This window comes from Gossypium raimondii, chromosome 5 (genome assembly GCF_025698545.1).
Source record: "Gossypium raimondii isolate GPD5lz chromosome 5, ASM2569854v1, whole genome shotgun sequence".
NCBI classification, from domain to species: Eukaryota; Viridiplantae; Streptophyta; class Magnoliopsida; order Malvales; family Malvaceae; genus Gossypium; species Gossypium raimondii.
Genome location: NC_068569.1, coordinates 24275683 through 24293572, shown reverse-complemented (window position 1 = coordinate 24293572; position 17890 = coordinate 24275683). Strand labels below are relative to the sequence as shown.

Below are 17890 nucleotides of genomic sequence, written 5' to 3'. Positions count from 1 at the left end.
ATATGTTAGAAATTAACATTGTGTTTCACATTGTACATTAATTTTTAACATACCCTTTGGAAAATAAATCTTGGTTTTTTTTTCGATAAATCAAAATCATTTTTACTTGATTCAAGTTTTATTTTGAATAAAAGCAATATTCGAAGTTTGGGATATTCGAGGAAATTGAGCCCTAACGTATTGGGTTCGGATTTTCTTTGTTAATCTTAAATAACCGAGGATATTCTTTATTCAAAATGCATGAGTATAAAAATTATTTTGGGAACTTAACTTGTTGTGTCCTAACGTATTGGGTGTGGCATGTTACTTTCTCAAAATGAAAATTTTTGCATAAAATAAAGTGATATTCAAAGTTCGGGAATTATGAGGAATTGTACCCTAACGTATTGGGACTCGATTTCTTTACATGACTTGAGCAATTGATTATCCATTTTTAAATTCTATCGTTTGAGTTGATTTTAAAATCTTTTTAAACCCTCGACCCTAAGACATTAAATAATCAATTTGGTACCGATTTCAAGCGTTACGAGGGTGCTAACCTTCCTCGTATGTGAATCGACTCCGGACTCATTTTCTCAAAATTCGTAGGCCAAAATATTTTTTAAGGTGGGCCGATCACACCTTAATAAAGGATCGGTGGCGACTCCAGTTTTATTTTTAAAGTCGACAACTAAAATTTTTGTTTTTCAAAAAACAGTTTCGACACAACCATGAAGGAAAAAGGGAAAAAAAGAGAGAAGGAAAACATCTAAGAAGCCTATATGATGTTCATGTTTTTCAACTCTTATCTCTCAATCTCATTCTTCCTCAACAATATCCTTTGGATAAACCTGCAAAATACAAATATAAAAGACATTGTTATATAAAATTCATTGGCAAGATAATCATTCATAAAAAAGTTATGTTATTCATAGATGGGTATAGTTAGAATTTTCAAAGTTGATTCATGTACGTGAAGAATTCTTTAAAGTCATATCCTATATGTCAAACACGAATGTTAATATAGGTAATTCAAAGAAAACAAAAACTTAGACTAATATAGCGAAAAGATTATCATGCACAAAAAAACTATGTTATTGGATATAGACATGCATTTCACAAACCTATGCTTAGATTCTTTTTTGAGTTTTTTCATGTATTTAAAATATTTTTGAAAGTCATATCATTGTGCTAATATGCCACATGTGAATGCCTAAAACAGGTACGAAAAAATTGGAGCATCCTACCTGTCCCTTCCGCTCCTCACTGAAGCTAACAGTTCGGAGCTTTAACTCTTCTCTACTTGTTGTCAACTCATCTAATAACTCAGCATCAAACCTTTCAACCGCATCAGCCTCATTCTCAAGACGAGATATATCCATTTCTTAACAAAAAAAAAAACTCAACATTTTTAGCTGTTTTTGTTAGTTTTTTATGGCTCTACAAATAGAAAATGACCAATAGCAAATACCCTTGAAGAGATGCTGAGGGATGTTCTTGGGAAGGCACCGGTAAGCTCCTCGTATTCGGCCTCATCGAGTTCACGGAGATAATTTGGGAGAATGAGCTTTGGGAGAATGTATTGCCTTATGATGATGAGAAGGAAGAACGGCAATGGAAACAAGATTCCAGCTATAGGAATCCATGTTACACCAAAGCATATGCGGAGATATATGAACTGGGAGAGCGTAAATATCGCGATAAATCGGTACAGTACCGACTCCACGAATGAAGCATGAACATGTTCCAACACCCTGCAAATTTGGATCATTGATGCAACAGAGGAATTAGCAACATTGCCTAGCAATGTGTTTATTGTGAACAATCAAGGTAGTTGAAGCAAAGAGTGCATACTGGTATCGCCGGCTAGGTGCAATGAAGAGAAGTAACATCCTTTCCCAGAACTGATTCCCGGGAAGACTATCGATGGCCATGTACGCGAAATATCCCCAAAGAACCGATGTAGGTATCAACTTGATTGCAGGCATACCGCATACTGATGCAGCAACTAGGAGTGACTGCAAAAGATTGCTCACTCTCTGTTCATTAACTCAAACTGGCAAGTAGGCATCGATATGCTTTTCAGGATCAAATGTTTCCTTTTTTATTTCTCCTTCATTTTCACCTTTCATAACAACCTTCTTCAAGTCTTCTAACTCTTTAATAACTGCAGTCTGTAACTTGAACAGTTAAGGTCAGATGCAGGCATTGTATAAGACTTATCGTTATGTATTCGGAGAATACGGACAAGCAATTCGGAGTTGAAGCAAAACTACGAGTTGTGGACTAAAATGTCATTTGCAATGTTTCAAGATAAAGGATCACTTACTTCTGGACTCTTGTCCATTTCGATGAACACCGCTTGCATTTTGCTGTATATTTCGGAGTCACTAGCTTTATGCTTTATGCTTTCTTTAGCACTCTGCACCATCTTTGTCGGATGATCTGCATTTCGTAAACATGTAACCAGGTCAATTATATCTGGTAGGAAACTTTGCTTTAGAATGTACGTACCCACCTGCCCTTTGAGAACTGCAAGGCTCTTAGTATGCATAGGAGACTGTGGTAGGACTCCATTCGAAGGAGGGAGGCATATTAGTCCACAAAGTAAAGTCTGCAAGCATGTTCCCGGTGGTAAAACGTGAGTATACGATAAGATTGTTTATAATTCGGGTGGTCGTACCGTTGGAGCATGAGGTTTACCATGAATCCAAGCAGCAAGATGTCATAATGATATGCAGATGGATTCTTGAGATTGAATTCCTTTTCTTGTGCCATTCGCAAGCAACACACGTGGTCAAAAAGTAAAGTCCCGCAATCATCACAATTTGGAATAAATGCAAAGAAAGATGTACAATGGAGGGATCCTTCCCATATCTTGCAATTTGATTATTTATAACACTGTCAACCTTGAACCTTGTAGCCTTTTCTTGCAAGACATACACGATAAGCGAGTACGGTTACCTTAATTACGGTCCAATGTTGTGATGATGCAGGTTCCCATGGCAGAGGACTAAAAAGCCTTCTTGGAACCCCAGAAGGAACTTTGCTTGGTACACTAAATGACATTGTTGTCCACACTACAACCATTAAAGGTACCCCATAATCTGCAATGAAGCTTCTAAACCACCACGCACAACATTCAAAGACCATTTATGAGAGCTTATTTTGTATACTAAACCCGAAAATAGTCAAATGCTATGAATTTGTTTGCTTGACAAACCTGTGCCATACCACTATGACCTCGCCCTTCGACTTTTCAAGGGGGTATAGAGAAGGCCAAGCGAGAACATGATTCCCAACAATCCATTTGTGTAAACCCATTGAAATTGATACTTCTCTGACTTCGCGTCTTGATGATCGGGAGCTTGAAATTCACTCACAACTCCCTGCAATCGAATCATCGGTAGGTGTTTAGAACTTCATATAGTAGATGATTTATTTTCTTTTGATCAGATTTTTACCTTTATACTTTATAGCCTCTTGAATAAACAGAACACTGATCAACATGCCGAAAATCTCGCCTGCAATCCTTGTGAACCGGTTAATTACCGTGCAAGCATTGAATACTGCAAGCAGAAACAACAAGAGAGCAGTCCAAACACAAACCCTGCAAAACGTTTATCAACTTAGAAGATCCAGTACTTTCCAAAACTTTCGCAAAACCTATAACAACGGAGACTCGTTTTACCATCCGACCCAAGCCAAGCATAGTTCCTGCCCCAAGTCATCTCTTCCTTTTGCAAAGTTATACAAATATGTATACATGATAACAGTTGGCTCTGCAACTCCAAGAATCAAAAGTGGTTGGCCACCGAATATCGAGTGTAGAATACCGCAAAGGGCAGTCGATGCCAACAATTCAACCGTGCTTAGGCTCCCATCTAAACCCAAATCCATGTTAAACATAACCTTTTAACTTCACCATTGAATACTGTTTCATGAATGGAACAGTGACAAACCTGTATCTAGGCTCAGCTGCTCGCCGAAGGCGATGACGGGGAGAGCAGAAACAAAGAAGATGTTTGAGCAAAAGGAACTTGTCGAGGGTACTTGGCCATGGGCATATCAGGCTCTTTACTTTTCGCATGGTTGCACATGGAGGATCTTTGTAAAGAATTGGGATGAGGTGTGCTTCATTGTTATATCGATGTTTATGATATATGAAAACTGTAAGCGACCAAATTGGTTCTCAAAATCATGTTTTGATTCGGAGAAATTTTAGGTTTTATTAATGGCAATGCTAGCAAAGTTTTTTCTCAAAATCATGTTAACAATTTTTTTTAAAAAAATCATATAAGAACAGTGTTTAATTCCAACTTCAACTTCTCTATTGAATTCCTAATTAGAGTATAATTAAAACACATTTATCTATAAATGTATTATTTCTTCACTTTCAAAATCATATCATAACAAAGAAAAAAAATTCAAAATACTACCATGGCTTTATGTTACAAGGTGAATATTAGGCAAGAAAACGAGCCCGACTTAGAAGAAATTGATGATAATGTTTTCAACATCGATATAGAGTTTCGTTATGTTCCATCTCTCAACTCCGAAATCACTGTAGATACCTTTGAACAAAGCCTGATTTTTGATCGAGATATGTTTTTGTCTAAACTAAATCATCGAGACATCACTGACTGCATAATTCCTCATTCAAGAGTTTCTCGAGAATTCATTGAGTTCGCTGCCGTTCCTCCCATTTTACGTTTTGCGAGGGATGCAAATAGCAACCCAATGAACCTTGGGCTTAAAGTAATAAATATAGAGGTGGTTGTGGACATAGTTGTTGATGTGAACATCATCGAGGATGATGATATTGACTATGATGATGAGTTGCTTTATGATATTGATTATGATGATGAGTTGATTGATGAATTATTGATGAACGTTGTGTTCAACTTCACGCCAGCAAGTAGGTCATCGATTGAAGGTCTGGAAAGGGTTAAATGGGATTCAATGACGAAGAGAGAGGATGAATGTGCCATTTGCTTACAGGAGTTCAGATTATAAAATCAACACTTATACACAGCTATCCAACCCTAAATCTATTGCGTACGTATTTTGGTTTATCTAATCTTTTTGTTTCTATTTTAAGTTTCAGGCCTTAGGCATTCCTTACATGCAAGTGTTTAAGCTTTAATGGTTTAATTTCAACCACGATCACTTTACTTTTTCCAAATTTGAGTTTGAGTCCTCATATTATGCTCAAAATTTAATCTCTTTTAAATTTTATATAATCTAATGCCTCAACTTTTATAAAATACAAACCCTCCTTTACATTTACATAACATGTATCTAAAGTTGTTTTGTCAAATATTATAAGATAATGATTAAATTTGCGGTACCTTTTTAACTTTCACAACGTGATTAGACCATATAATAGACATTAGGCAAGAAATCGCTATAAGAACATCAAGGTTAAGTCGAAAAAGTTGAATAGCATGTTAAACTGTCTCCAATCTTAATTTTTCTTGAGAAGACTCGATTTTACCAACTCTTGACTAATGGCGTCATTTTTTCACCAAATTTCTTTATTTCGTAGAATCCTACTTAAAACACGTCCCTATGCTCTAACGTGGCCGCACATTCGACAAGTGGACAGGCGGAGTAAGTTTGCGCGTTTACATAAGCAATCTAATCTTCCTTCCTTTTTCAGGATTCAAAGCGGCAAACTCTCTCGCTTTCCTCCTTCCATTCTTGTTTCACAAACAGCCACAGCAATGCCTCCAACACATCAAAGTTCCAGCACCACCAAAGTGTCCACTTTCTTCTCAGCGACTCTGCTTCTCTGGGTGATCTCTGTTTTCTTCCAAATCCTCTTCAACAAGCGGAGGGACCTCCTTTACATCTTTGCTGGGGGTTTCTTTTACCAATTTGCCAATTGGGTCATTAGGTTTTCCGTCTCTCGTGACCCTCTCTTTGTTAACACCTCTGTTTCTCTCCTTCACTCTGCCGTTACTTCCATTTCAGGTTCCCCTTCCCTTCACTTTTGCCTTTCTGATTTCATATTTCTGACTTGGGTTTTTGTATCTTTTTTCGTTCCTTGTATTCTATTGTCTATTTAGCTTTATTGTCTGCTTAGGTTTCCTTAATCATAGCAGAGATTTGGGGTTTATCTTTTTTGGCTTTTATTGTTTTTTCTTGGGAATTTAGAAGGTCTGAAGTTAGCTATTTTGGACCCATTTTATTGAATTTGCTTTTAGAAAACATTATGTATACTATATTAGAAATTGGATATTTTGGACTTAAAGGCCTATATATATATATTCAAAAACACTGCATTTGAGTTTTACATTTTAAGAGTTAATTTGGTGACTAACATGTAAATTCTAAATTTAAATAAATTAAAAGACACACAATTTAAATTGCACAAACTGGAAATTTCAAATATATATATACACATAGGAATGTATTGCTAAGAACATCACTTCAAGCTTAGGTGGTGTTGGATAATCCGTATTGATAACAAACCAATTATATATATGAATTGAAGATATTCTTCATAGGCTTGTTACTAGATGAAGAGTGGTGCAGCAAGTCGACGCCGAGTAAAGAGCGTCTTAACATCTTTAATGAGTAAGCTATACTTCTTAAGGATGAAAGCAAGAGCTCCCATGTGAAGCAAGGCTATGCATATGGACCTTTCTTCTTATCAATCCTTGTGTTTCCGAGTGGTTTTGTTCCTTGATCGGGTTTCTTAAATTCTGTTTTCTATCTACTTTCTCTGCAGTGGTTTTCATTCTGCTTAATCAATGGTCCTTAACCAGTTTCAAGAGGATGTTTGAGCATAAGGAACTTGTTGAGGGTACCTGGCCATGGGCATACCAGGCTCTTTGCTTTTCATGTGGTTACTTCGCGTATGATCAGCAAGATATGCTGCAGTACCGACTATATAGTGGCTTTATCCCTTCCATCTTAACCCATCATCTAGTACTCCTTATTTGCTTCACCCTTGCATTGTATCGACGTATAACCATCAACTATCTTATTCTCACTCTCATTTGTGAGGTATGTTTCAATTCCTTTTCGGCCAAAAAGTTGAAAGAATTATACAGGTTGCTAATGAAACATAATTTTAGTAGGACGTGTTTATAGTTCAAGATAAATAATTACACTTTTTAAACTTATATGTAGCTTGTAGTGTTGTTTGGTAGTCACTAAGATGGGATTAGGGAAACGGTTAAAATTCAACATGTGGCGGGTAGACCAATATTCATTGGTGAGGCATACATCTTGTTGTTGGATATGTCTTGTTAGGACAGCTTGAAGTCGTCTCTTCATATGCATCTGAGTAACATAGGTTGCACATGAGGGATCTTTTTTCGCCCTTTGTTTTTAAAGAATTGGGATGTGGTGTTCTTCATTGTTATATTGATATTTATGATATGTGAAAACTGTAAGCGACTTAATTGGTTTTTCTCAAAATCATGTTTAGATTCGGAGAAGTTTTAGTTTTTATTAATGGCAATGCTAGCAAGGTTGTTGACGTTGTTGTGGAATGCTAAAAGGTTAACCTTTTGCTCCGACGTTGCAGCTGCATTCCGTCTTTCTACATGTGAGGAAACTGAGGCGGATGGCCGGTGTTCGTGATGCCGAGAGCCGAGTCGTGAAGGTTGAATGGATTCTTAATTGGATCATGTTCGTTTTCACTAGACTCGTATCACACATTCTGATTACCGGAAAGCTAATCAAAGATGCTTCCAAGTTTGAAAAGGGTATCGAATGGCCACTTGCCATGCTCGGAATGGCAGGAATGAATTTGCTTAATGCTTTTCTCGGCATCGACCTCTTCAATGCTTTCAAGAAAGAGAAGAAACCACAGCAGAATAATCCGAAACGCCACGAATGACGGGAAGACTTGGTTCCATCTTAAAGCAATCATTTTGTTTTCCATTGATTTCATACAGGAAGTTCTTTTTCAGTTCAAAATGTGGTATCACTGTAAATTTATGTACAAGAGAAAATAGTACATATGTTGACTTTAACATACCCAAACCATGTTTAATGTAAATTACGATGGTAATGGATGTCTTTTACTTTTATGATAATAAATTTGGATATTTAGATATTTGAATTTGTTGATAATGATGGGATATCCAAATTATTATTTCTCACTTAAATATTTATTATATTTTCTTTTTACCAACTAAATTTCCATATTTAGCGGTTTTAAATATATTCAATTTGTATTAAGATTAATGCAAATAATAAATCTTATTTTTATTTACAAGAAAAACTATTTTTTTAAAGATATTTATAGAAAATACTTTGGAACTTCACCAAATAACACAAAAATAAATAAAATAAAATTCATTTTGCTAAAATAAATTAAAAATCTAAAATGAAAAATTGAAAACCACAACGGTTCAAAAAATCTACAAAAAAAAAAATCAATCTAACCAAATCCAACACCCTTAATTATTTAGATAATTATGTTATACAAGATTTTGTAATGTGTAATGGTGGTATGAAGAGCTAACAAAGATGGAGGAGGGGATATTTATAGAAGGATGGATTGGAGTGAGTCTCTTCTATCATCTTTACTTTTTTTACTAGAGTTTAATTTAAACTCAAGTTAGAGTATGATTCCGATGTAAATTTTTTATGGTACCGGACCAATGTCCTCTTCGTGACGTAAGGTATCTTTTTTGGTTTAATCCATTAATTTTATGTTAGAGAAATGGCATAATAGTTTTTAATTGATATGATAGCTAATTATATTTAAATTTTGGCAAAAAAAAAACTCTCTACTTTTTTCTTTTTTGGTTATAAATTACGTCAAAAAGGACAGCCATAAACTAATTTTCCATTTTCAACAAAGAGCCTTGTTTTTGCTGTTCTACAAACAGCTGCTGTTTTTGGAACTTCCTTTTTTGATTATTCTATAAGTCTGCCCTGAAAAATAGGCGTTAAGGTCACTTCTGATTCAGGTTGACACGTTTCTAAGCCGACGACCCAACAGTTAACCCCTCAATTAGAACTTAGAGCTTGGGTTCTTTTCATCTCCATCACCGTCACAGTCATTGTCTGAGCTTTTGATTCTGTGGGAAGTAGAAAAACCAATGGAGAAATCGATGTTTATTGGAAATCTCCATCATTCTCTTTCTTCTGCTTCTCAAAGACACGTAACTTACAGGTTTGTTCTTTCTTTCTTTCTTTCCTTTTGTGGGCCTGAATTTTGATTGCTTCTTTTTGTTGAATTGGATGTTTAAAAATTTTGGTTTTTGATTTCTGTGTTTTGTTTGTTATGTGATAACTCTTTCTGGGTTTGTTGTTTTTTTGTTGATTTATGCAAGAACTTGACTGTGTTAACCGTGTCTAACTGTGTTAATTTGTGTAAAGTTTTATGTTTTTAGCTTTGTTTCCATTGATTGTAGACTAAGGGACTGGTTTAGATTAACCAAGAGTTAATTATTAACTGTTAATTGGAGTTTGATAAGATTGGTTATTGGGACCACTTGCTGTGACAACGGTGATATATACACACACATATATTATCTTCAAAGATCACATAAAAAGTACCTACCTTGTTTTACAATGCTTGTTAACCTGAGTAAAATTGGCTTAGTCCCTATGATTTCTGTGCAAAACCAGTTGTTTAACTTTCACCACGGTCAATGCCTATGTTACTTGGGTGGGTGAGGAATACGAGTATTTGTCCGACAAGAGCAAGTTCAGTTTTCCTTTTACTAATTTTTTATGTGTATTTGAATGATCATATCCACTCATGTTTGAATATGTGTCCGGGTCGGAGCAACATAGGTCGGTCAATGAGAATGTTGCAGCAGTAGCAGAATACTTGATCACTGTCAAAATTTATGGATTGGGGAGGCTGGGATTCGGAATTAGCTAACTTTTGTGTGGTTTTCTTTTCTTGGGATAATATTCTGTTTAATGGCCGATGATATTCACCATAAAAACTGTTTTATCTTACAGGTATATTAGGATGTTCAAGAACTGATTATCTATGTTGTTTTGCATTTATGGTAACTTCAAATTCTTCAGATACTCTAGTTTGCTTCATAGTCAGTACATATGTAGTTATGAAACGTTTATGGTAACTTTGAATTTTTCAGATTCTCTAGCATGCTTGATAGTTTATAGATATGTGGTAATGAAACATCTGATCGGATTCGATTTTTCATCGGTTGCTGAGCTGTAATTTGATTTCCCTACCTTTGGCATCTACTGATAGTTCTTAATTTTCTATATTTGGTCGGTTACTAAGGCTGGCGATAAACTCCAATGTGATTGTTGTTATTCTGTTTACTTCTAGTTGGTTGTCGTCCATTTAAGCATCTCAAAGTGGAAACCAAAGTTAGAGTTTGTTTCTTTCTTTATGGCTTTTCGGTGCTCCAAGTATTACAAACTACGATACCTTACTCGGTGAACGTCCTGATGTTGTAGTATAAGCATCAGATTGGATTTTTTTCTTCTTAACATTGTACACCTGACGATAAAATGGTGGAAACCATTCTTTTTGCAGTTGTGGTTCTTGTGGGTATGAGCTAAACCTAAGTTCCTCTAGTCGAAACACTACAACAATTGGCTCTAAATACGGAAAATCAATAAAGAGAGGGATTATATCATTCTTTAGTATAGATGAGAGCAGATTTACTCAAGTTGATGAGTTCCGATGGGGTCCTTACTTTTCAAAGCATTCGTGGGGTTTGTTCCGCCGTAGAACCAAACTTCTTTGCCGCAAATGTGGCAACCATATTGGAAATGCTTATGATGATAGAACTTCCGATCACCCTCTTGTATTAGATGGATCGGATTCATTGTCCAGTAATGAAGCTTCTACTCGTAGAAAATTTGATGTTCGAATCCGAGCCCTACAACCTTCATTTGCCGAAGAACTCGGCACTCCACATTCTATGTGATTCTACTAGAATGCTGTCTTCATCATTCTTGTAATTGCGTTATCTACGTGAAGCGTTTTCTTGTCGGATTGTTATTCTCTATAGTGTTCGAGTCCCCCCATTCTCCGTTTTCTTTGTTACGAAGACTCGGGATCATATAATGGTACGTGTCTGATATGAATATGTTAGCAAGGATAGATATGAGATTTGAAGTATTTAAATCAAACATAAAATATAGCCTTCTCAAGGTACAAACAAAATTTTTATAATGTAAATTTTTGACTTATGAGTTCTAATATTTCTACCTGTTTTGGTACGTGTCAATATTAGTCTATTTCGGTCTATCATTTCAAATTATTGCGATTTAAAAGAACATTTGATATATGTAAATAAAAGTATTTATAAATATCAAATAATAAAATTAAATAAATCTTAAATATAAAATGCTCATAAAAATAAAGTTTTGGTTAAAGTCGAAAGAAAATATTTTAAAAATGTTAGAGGTATAAATTTAAATTTCACCATATGTGAATTTTAAGATAAAAAAATTCATCAACTGCATAAAATATTTTTAATATGCTTTGCAAATTATTTCATAAATTAAACAATAAAATCATTTCATATTATGTATATAACAATTCATAATTAAATAAATTTAAAATAAATAATAAATTTTAATTTTAAAATTAATTCTTTAGTATCGGTCCATACACCATATTTTGGTAAAATCGATACCGACCGGAATTTGCACCGGAATAAATGATAAGAGGTATCATCGACAAGTATTATTGTGAGTTGTAGTTTATTGAACTTTAAGCCGAAAGCACTATCCGATGACACAAATTGATATAGTGGAGTAGTGGACAAAGCTTTTGCGTCCCTTTTCTATACAACAAAGCATAACAACAAAAAAGGAACTCTTTATTTTTGGTCCTCTTTGTTAGAGTCCTTATTCAGTCCCTCTTCATCACCTTGGCTCCCTCTACCTTGCTGCCAATGTGGCACACTTTTGGCTTGCTGGACCTCTTCCACTTTTGATGAGTTGGAACAAGTGGCCTATCCGCTTTTGCCACCTAAGCAAACCGCGTGGTTTGACCTGTTCTACCACACTTTTATTGGCCTCCCTTTGATTCTGGGTCGTGGTGGGGTTCCAAGACTTGGTGCAGTGCTCAAGTGAGACCTTTGTAACTTCGCCTGTTTCCCATGAACCAACACCGTCCTCTTCAAACTTGATTGAGATAAAGGAGTCTGCCAAAGTAAATTTTGGAGCATGAAACCGGAATTTAGCCTAAATTTCATGCACTCACCTATAAGAACCGACATCTAACAAGTTTGGAGTCTGAATTCCGACATCTATGTCGTGATGTCAAACTCGGGATTTAGCTTAATTGATTCATACAGGTCTAAGTCCCTAAAAAACTAAAATTATATAGAAGGAAAAGTTATCTTTACCTGAGTTTTATATGCTGAAAACATTATTTAGCAAAAAATGACACGAAAAAAAGGCCCCGTAGTGGATTGAGAGTAGAAAAATTGTATAATCTTTCTTGTCTTTATGATTTTTGATACGAATGAAGTGCTTGGTCCAACAATAATGGTAAATGTACCTGCTTGAACTATGTTGAAATAGGAAAAATTACCTGCTTGAGGGGTTGAAGCAGCATCATCAGGATCATAAGAAGTTTGAGATTTGGAATGCTTGAACTGAAGACGATTGAGAAGAGAGGTAAAAGCAAAGAACTTGGGAGATTTTATGTGAGAAACAGGTTGAACAAATCTATGGGTGTCACTGCTAGTGGTTGAAGCTAAGATAAGAAGCCTCTCATTCAAGCACAAAGGGCATACCCCAACACCTTCTTTGGGATGAAAATAAGAGCAGGAACTGTCTTTCATTATCATTTGGGGTCAAAGAGAGGGAATTTTAACTCTTTCAAGAGAGAAACTGATCAATAGCCTTTTCTTGTGTGCAGAATGTAAGTAAGAATGTCCTATATGATGCAAAAAACATAGTCGGTGTATATATGAAAAATGTACCGAGCATAATCTATTAATATATCAAATTTAGGTTAAATTATGTAGTTGGTAACCCAACTTTTAAAACGGATTTTATTTTGGAAATTTTTACAATTTGGTCATCTAACTTTTAGAACTCTTTTATTTTAATCACTCGGGCATTATTATATCTAATGGCGGTTAACTGTGCACACCACACCATATTTAACACTTTCATTTTAATCACCCAATTTTTAGGTTGCTTTCATTTTGGTCACCTAAAAAATATTTTTTTTAAGGTATTGATTGGGGTAAAAAAATTAAAGATTAAAGTGAAAAAGCGGTAGAAACCAAAATAATACATAAAATTGTTAATTTGCACTTGTTTTTCCCATTGTCGAAAATTTTAATTTTTTAATATTTCAAAACATCAAAATAAATTGAATAAATTGTAGAAAATTTTGTATCCATTAATAATGTTAAACGATTTGTTACTATAATATTAAAATTAATTCATTTAGCCAACAACCTCTTAACCTAATGGCCAGAGCATTATATTGTAAGTATAAGATATTAGGTTCAATTCCAAGTCACAGCCCCTTCCCCTCCCCTAGTTATAAAAAATAATAATTTAATCTTCTTTTAAATTTTAAAATTTTATTTTATGTTTCTAAATTATCCTTAACAAAATCAACTCAAATAACTCATATTTAATAATTATCTATGAAATTTAAACTTCTCGAATCTTCTATACTAATGTAAAAGTAAAAGAAAAGATACTTGCAATTAATTAAATTAATTGCTTGTTCTACATTTGGGTAAAGATATGATAAAAAAAATGATGAGTTTTGTTTGGAATGGAAGATAAAATTAATTAATTTTAAGAATTTTTCTTTACTTTTAGCTTAGCATGGATGATTCAAAATCATATAATCAAAAAGAATTTGTGTTTTGTGGAACACTATTAAAGACAATATTTTTATTGATAATTTTTAAAATAATTTTAAAACATCAAAATAAATTATTATTTTTAACCAAAATTAAATAAATTGTTGAAAAATTTTATCCATTAATAATGTAAACCAATTTGTTACTATAATTTTGAATCTTAATATTTAAAATTGTATATTTCAAAACCCAAATTTAGAATTTTCAGCAATGGGATAAACAAGTACAATTTGACAAATTTTTTTGTATTATTTTAGTTTGTACTATTTTTCACTCTAATCCTTGATTTTTTTTACCCCAACCAATACTTTAAAAAGATATTTTATGGGTGACCAAAATGAAAGTGCAAAAATGATGTGGCATTTACAGTTAACCACCGTTAGAAATTTAATGCTTGGGTGATTAAAATGAAAGTGCCCTAAAAGTTGGGTGACCAAATTACAAGGATTTTATTTTAGGTAACCAAAATAAAAGCACTCTAAAAATTGAGTAACCAACTAGGAAGTTTACCCTTAAGTTTATATGCCAATAACCTCTTAGCCTAATGGTAAGAGCATTATGTTGTAGTTATGAGAGCTCGGGATTGATCCCAAACAACCCTATTTTTCATCATTAATTTTCAATATATATATTAAATTTATACAAATACTTTAGGTTAAAATATGCTATAAATATTTGTAATTTTCAAAATTAGAAATTTAATCTCTTTAGTTTTATTTCATGAAATTTAGTCCATCTACTTTGAGATTTCAAATTTCAAATTTCAAAATATGCTATGATATTTGCAGCCATGTAACAAAAAATGACAATCTAATAGACTTGAATTTATCAAGAAACTATAAAAGTGTTTGTAATTCTTAAAATTTATGTCAACATTTTAATCGAAAAAAGTATTTAGACTAGGTAATAATATTAAAAAGGTGGAGTACCAAATTGTGTCAAAAACTAAAGTATAAAATTAATTTTCAAATTTGAGTATAGTACAAGGACAAAATTTGAAAGTTGTCCATTGTTATATAATCTCAAAAAAAAAGGTAAAAGGCTATGTATTTAGACACATTTACATCAACATTTTAACCAGAATCAAGTATTTAGACTAATAATGACATCACAAAAATATATGTATCAAATTATGTCAAATATTACAATATAGAGATCAAATATCAAATTTGAGCATAAAATATAAGGACCAAAATTAAAATTTGACCATTATTATATCTCAAAAAGAAATAGAAGGTTGTGTATTCGGACATGTGTATGTCAACATTTTAATTCGAATAAAGTATCTAGACTACTTATGATATTATAAAAGTTAAATTATCATGTCAAAAATAAAATTTTAAATTTCAACAACTAAAATTGGACCATTCTTTTAAAATTTAAAAAAAAAAAAAGAGAAAATGGCTTGTATGTATAGCATATAGATTTAACATAATATACATATATAGTATATGAAATTGGAGGTACACATTAAACACATGAAGGGAAACAATAAAAGTAATAGTCACATGGGGAGAAGCAGGGGGTGTTTCAATTTAGGGTCGGCTTTAAGCCAATTTCACATCATCATAATCTTCTCCGATCTCCTCTTTAATGTACTTCTTTGTATCGTCTTTTTCCAACTCTCTATTTCATACTTTTTTTGACCTAACACGACAACATGATATGAATGCAATATATATAATTTTATTACTTATTTTTTAAATATATATAATTGAATTATAATTAAAATTTAATATCTACATTTAAACTATAACTAAAATTTTATGTAAATAATTGCACTAAATTATAATTAATTAAATTCATGTGTAATTTACCTAATATAGAAATTAGGGATTAATTGGGCACAATAGGTTTTTTTATTTGCTTTCTAATTTCAACTCTATATTGAATATGGGTATTTTGCACTTCTATTATTACTATTAATCATTTGAATTTAATGCATATGATGTCATGTAATGCGAATGCATGAAATGAATGCATAAAGAGACGTTGATTCTGATTCAATTCCATTTAGAAAACTTCACTAGAAGACAAACTTCTTTACATAAAACGGATGCATGTACGGCCTCGCCCTCATACTCCAAGAAACATCGACTTCTTACTTCATCTGGATGTTTAAGATAAATCTCGCAAATTTCCAATGAACAGCACTACTAGCTCCTTTTTGCTTGATATTGGTTGCAATCCATCGTCTGCCCATCCTCGTAAGGCTTATCAGCTTCTTTAAGGAATTTGGAATGTTGACAGCTCTCGAATAATCAGCTTGAATCCTCGGGCCACAAAGTAAAGTCATGAACTCTTCCATCGCCCTTATCGTGTTTCTCAGGATATATTCGGGCAACTGTATTATCTTCCATTTTATCAAGAAATCCGTATTCCATGACAAGCTTTCTAAGTCAGTAATCGAATTTGAATCAACATCTCTTTTCTATAGTGAGATGCCATGTAATTGAAATGTCATGCAATCAAAGTAAAACACAAAAAGTCAGCATCAATTAAATACAATATAACCAAGAAATAGTAAAACTCCTAATTAGGTATCTACTAAGGTTAAGAGTAAGTTTACCTAGGGTGAGTTCCTAAAGGTTCACTATATGAGGTTTGGCTTCTAGAGCAAAGGTACCCGAACCAGCAGATTCCTCGATCCTCACCTATTATAGGCTCATATGGACCGAGTTCGGTTCAGGGGAATACATTTCCCTATGGCTGCACGGAGATGAAAATCTCACGAAGACATAAGTGATGTATCCCGAAAGTGATCCACTATCCTGCACGGAGGTGAAAACCTCACGAAGGAGTAGCTTCTCACTCCCACTTAAAGGGGTAAAATTGACCATGAAATGCAAAATGCAAATAAACTAACGGACTTAGATCAATCAAGCAAGCATATGATAAAACCAATGAATGCAAAGAGGAAAATCATGATTTAAAATAACTTTTCAATTTTTGACAAAAAGACAAAAATAATCAATTTATGGCTCGACTCTCTAAATGTCCCCAGTGGAGTCGCCAAGCTGTTGAAACCATTTTTTTGAAAACAAAAAATTTAGTTGTCAACTTTTAAAAACAAAAACTAGAGTCGCCACCGATCCTTTATTGAGGTGTGATCGGCTCACCTTAAAAACAATTTTGGTCTCTGAAATTGAGAAAAGCGGGTTCGGAGTCGAACGTGACGAGGAAGGGTTAGCACCCTCGTAACGCCCAAAATTGGTACCAATTTGATTATTTGATGTCTTAATGTCGAGAGTCAAAAAGGTTTTTTTTAAAATCAAATGTTGAAATCTGAAAAGGATAATCAATTATTCAAGTCATACGAAGAAATTGAGACCCAATACGTTAGGGTACAATTTCTCAAAAATCCTCAAACTTTGAATATCACTTTTGCTTTATAAGTAAATCTTCATTTCGAGGAAGCAATTATGTCATGCCCAATACGTTAGGACATAACAAACTAAGTTCCCAAAAATGATTTTTACTTATATATTTTAAATAACGAATATTCTCGGTTATTTGGAATTAACAAAGAAAATCGGAACCCAATACGTTAGGGCTCAATTTTCCTCGAAAATCCCCGACTTTGAACATCGTTTTTTATTTTTAAAAAATCTTTGAATCATAAAAAAAGAAATAATTTTAATGTTTTGATAAAATCAAAATATTTATTTTAAAAAGTATGATGAAATATTGATGCATATATACATGTAAACAAAAATAACATAATATATATATATATATAAAATAAAGAAAATATAAGCATAATATATTAGTAATTATAAAAAAATATGGACATATATGTATGTACAAAAGAAAATGTGAAGGATATATATTTTAAAAAATGTCGAATAATGTGGGCATATACGTATACATATTATAAGAAAATAATATGTTTGGGTTGTAAAATATAGAAAATATAAAAATACTATAAAATGCAAAGGTATACGCATACATATGTACATAAAGCTAAGAAAAATAAAGTAATAATAAAATATAGGATATGTATATAGTATATATATTTAAAATGTTTTTATTAAAAAACAAATTAATATGTATATGCGCATATATAAATAAATATAATAATAATATAACACACAATAATAAAC

The 17890-nt window shown here is 33.1% G+C and overlaps 4 protein-coding genes and 1 pseudogene across 6 annotated transcripts; 3 read left to right on the top strand and 2 right to left on the bottom strand.

The window, feature by feature from the left end:
• Window positions 1-790: 790 nt before the first annotated feature.
• LOC105770221 (boron transporter 4-like) lies at window positions 791-3906 on the bottom strand (annotated as a pseudogene).
• A 513-nt stretch (window positions 3907-4419) lies between these two features.
• Window positions 4420-4995, top strand: LOC105766893 (uncharacterized). The gene has a single exon (XM_012586444.1). The coding sequence runs from the start codon at window positions 4420-4422 to the stop codon at window positions 4993-4995; it is 576 nt and encodes a 191-aa protein (XP_012441898.1).
• Window positions 4996-5474: 479 nt separating this feature from the next.
• LOC105770222 (uncharacterized) lies at window positions 5475-8053 on the top strand. The gene is made up of 3 exons (XM_012591320.2): window positions 5475-5955; window positions 6716-6993; window positions 7520-8053. The coding sequence occupies exons 1-3, from the start codon at window positions 5490-5492 to the stop codon at window positions 7832-7834; spliced, it is 1059 nt and encodes a 352-aa protein (XP_012446774.2). The 5' UTR covers window positions 5475-5489; the 3' UTR covers window positions 7835-8053.
• Window positions 8054-8361: 308 nt separating this feature from the next.
• Window positions 8362-11145, top strand: LOC105770907 (uncharacterized protein At4g08330, chloroplastic). 3 transcript variants are annotated; one of them, XM_052630727.1, is made up of 3 exons: window positions 8362-8505; window positions 8916-9121; window positions 10472-11145. In XM_052630727.1, the coding sequence occupies exons 2-3, from the start codon at window positions 9048-9050 to the stop codon at window positions 10866-10868; spliced, it is 471 nt and encodes a 156-aa protein (XP_052486687.1). In that variant the 5' UTR covers window positions 8362-8505; window positions 8916-9047; the 3' UTR covers window positions 10869-11145. The 3 variants fall into 3 exon arrangements, with proteins under 3 accessions (XP_052486687.1, XP_052486686.1, XP_012447726.1); XM_052630726.1 differs by having other exon boundaries at window positions 8472-8624; XM_012592272.2 differs by lacking the exon at window positions 8362-8505 and having other exon boundaries at window positions 8705-9121.
• A 474-nt stretch (window positions 11146-11619) lies between these two features.
• LOC105770906 (uncharacterized) lies at window positions 11620-12872 on the bottom strand. The gene is made up of 2 exons (XM_012592271.2): window positions 12488-12872; window positions 11620-12095 (listed from the first exon to the last, which is right to left on the bottom strand). Exons 1-2 carry the CDS (start codon window positions 12744-12746, stop codon window positions 11830-11832), a joined length of 525 nt encoding a protein of 174 aa, XP_012447725.1. The 5' UTR covers window positions 12747-12872; the 3' UTR covers window positions 11620-11829.
• Between the last annotated feature and the right edge of the window lie 5018 nt (window positions 12873-17890).

Excerpts from the sequence above, each read along its gene's own strand:
- LOC105770222 (XM_012591320.2), top strand. The coding sequence starts at position 5,490 with ATGGCGTCATTTTTTCACCAAATTTCTTTATTTCGTAGAATCCTACTT. Across the intron at positions 5,956-6,715 it reads TGCCGTTACTTCCATTTCAG|TGGTTTTCATTCTGCTTAAT; the intron begins GTTCCCCTTCCC and ends CTTTCTCTGCAG. Across the intron at positions 6,994-7,519 it reads TTCTCACTCTCATTTGTGAG|CTGCATTCCGTCTTTCTACA; the intron begins GTATGTTTCAAT and ends CCGACGTTGCAG.
- LOC105766893 (XM_012586444.1), top strand. The coding sequence starts at position 4,420 with ATGGCTTTATGTTACAAGGTGAATATTAGGCAAGAAAACGAGCCCGAC.
- LOC105770907 (XM_052630727.1), top strand. The coding sequence starts at position 9,048 with ATGGAGAAATCGATGTTTATTGGAAATCTCCATCATTCTCTTTCTTCT. Across the intron at positions 9,122-10,471 it reads CAAAGACACGTAACTTACAG|TTGTGGTTCTTGTGGGTATG; the intron begins GTTTGTTCTTTC and ends TTCTTTTTGCAG.
- LOC105770906 (XM_012592271.2), bottom strand. The coding sequence starts at position 12,746 with ATGATAATGAAAGACAGTTCCTGCTCTTATTTTCATCCCAAAGAAGGT. Across the intron at positions 12,096-12,487 it reads TGCTTCAACCCCTCAAGCAG|ACTCCTTTATCTCAATCAAG; the intron begins GTAATTTTTCCT and ends TTACTTTGGCAG.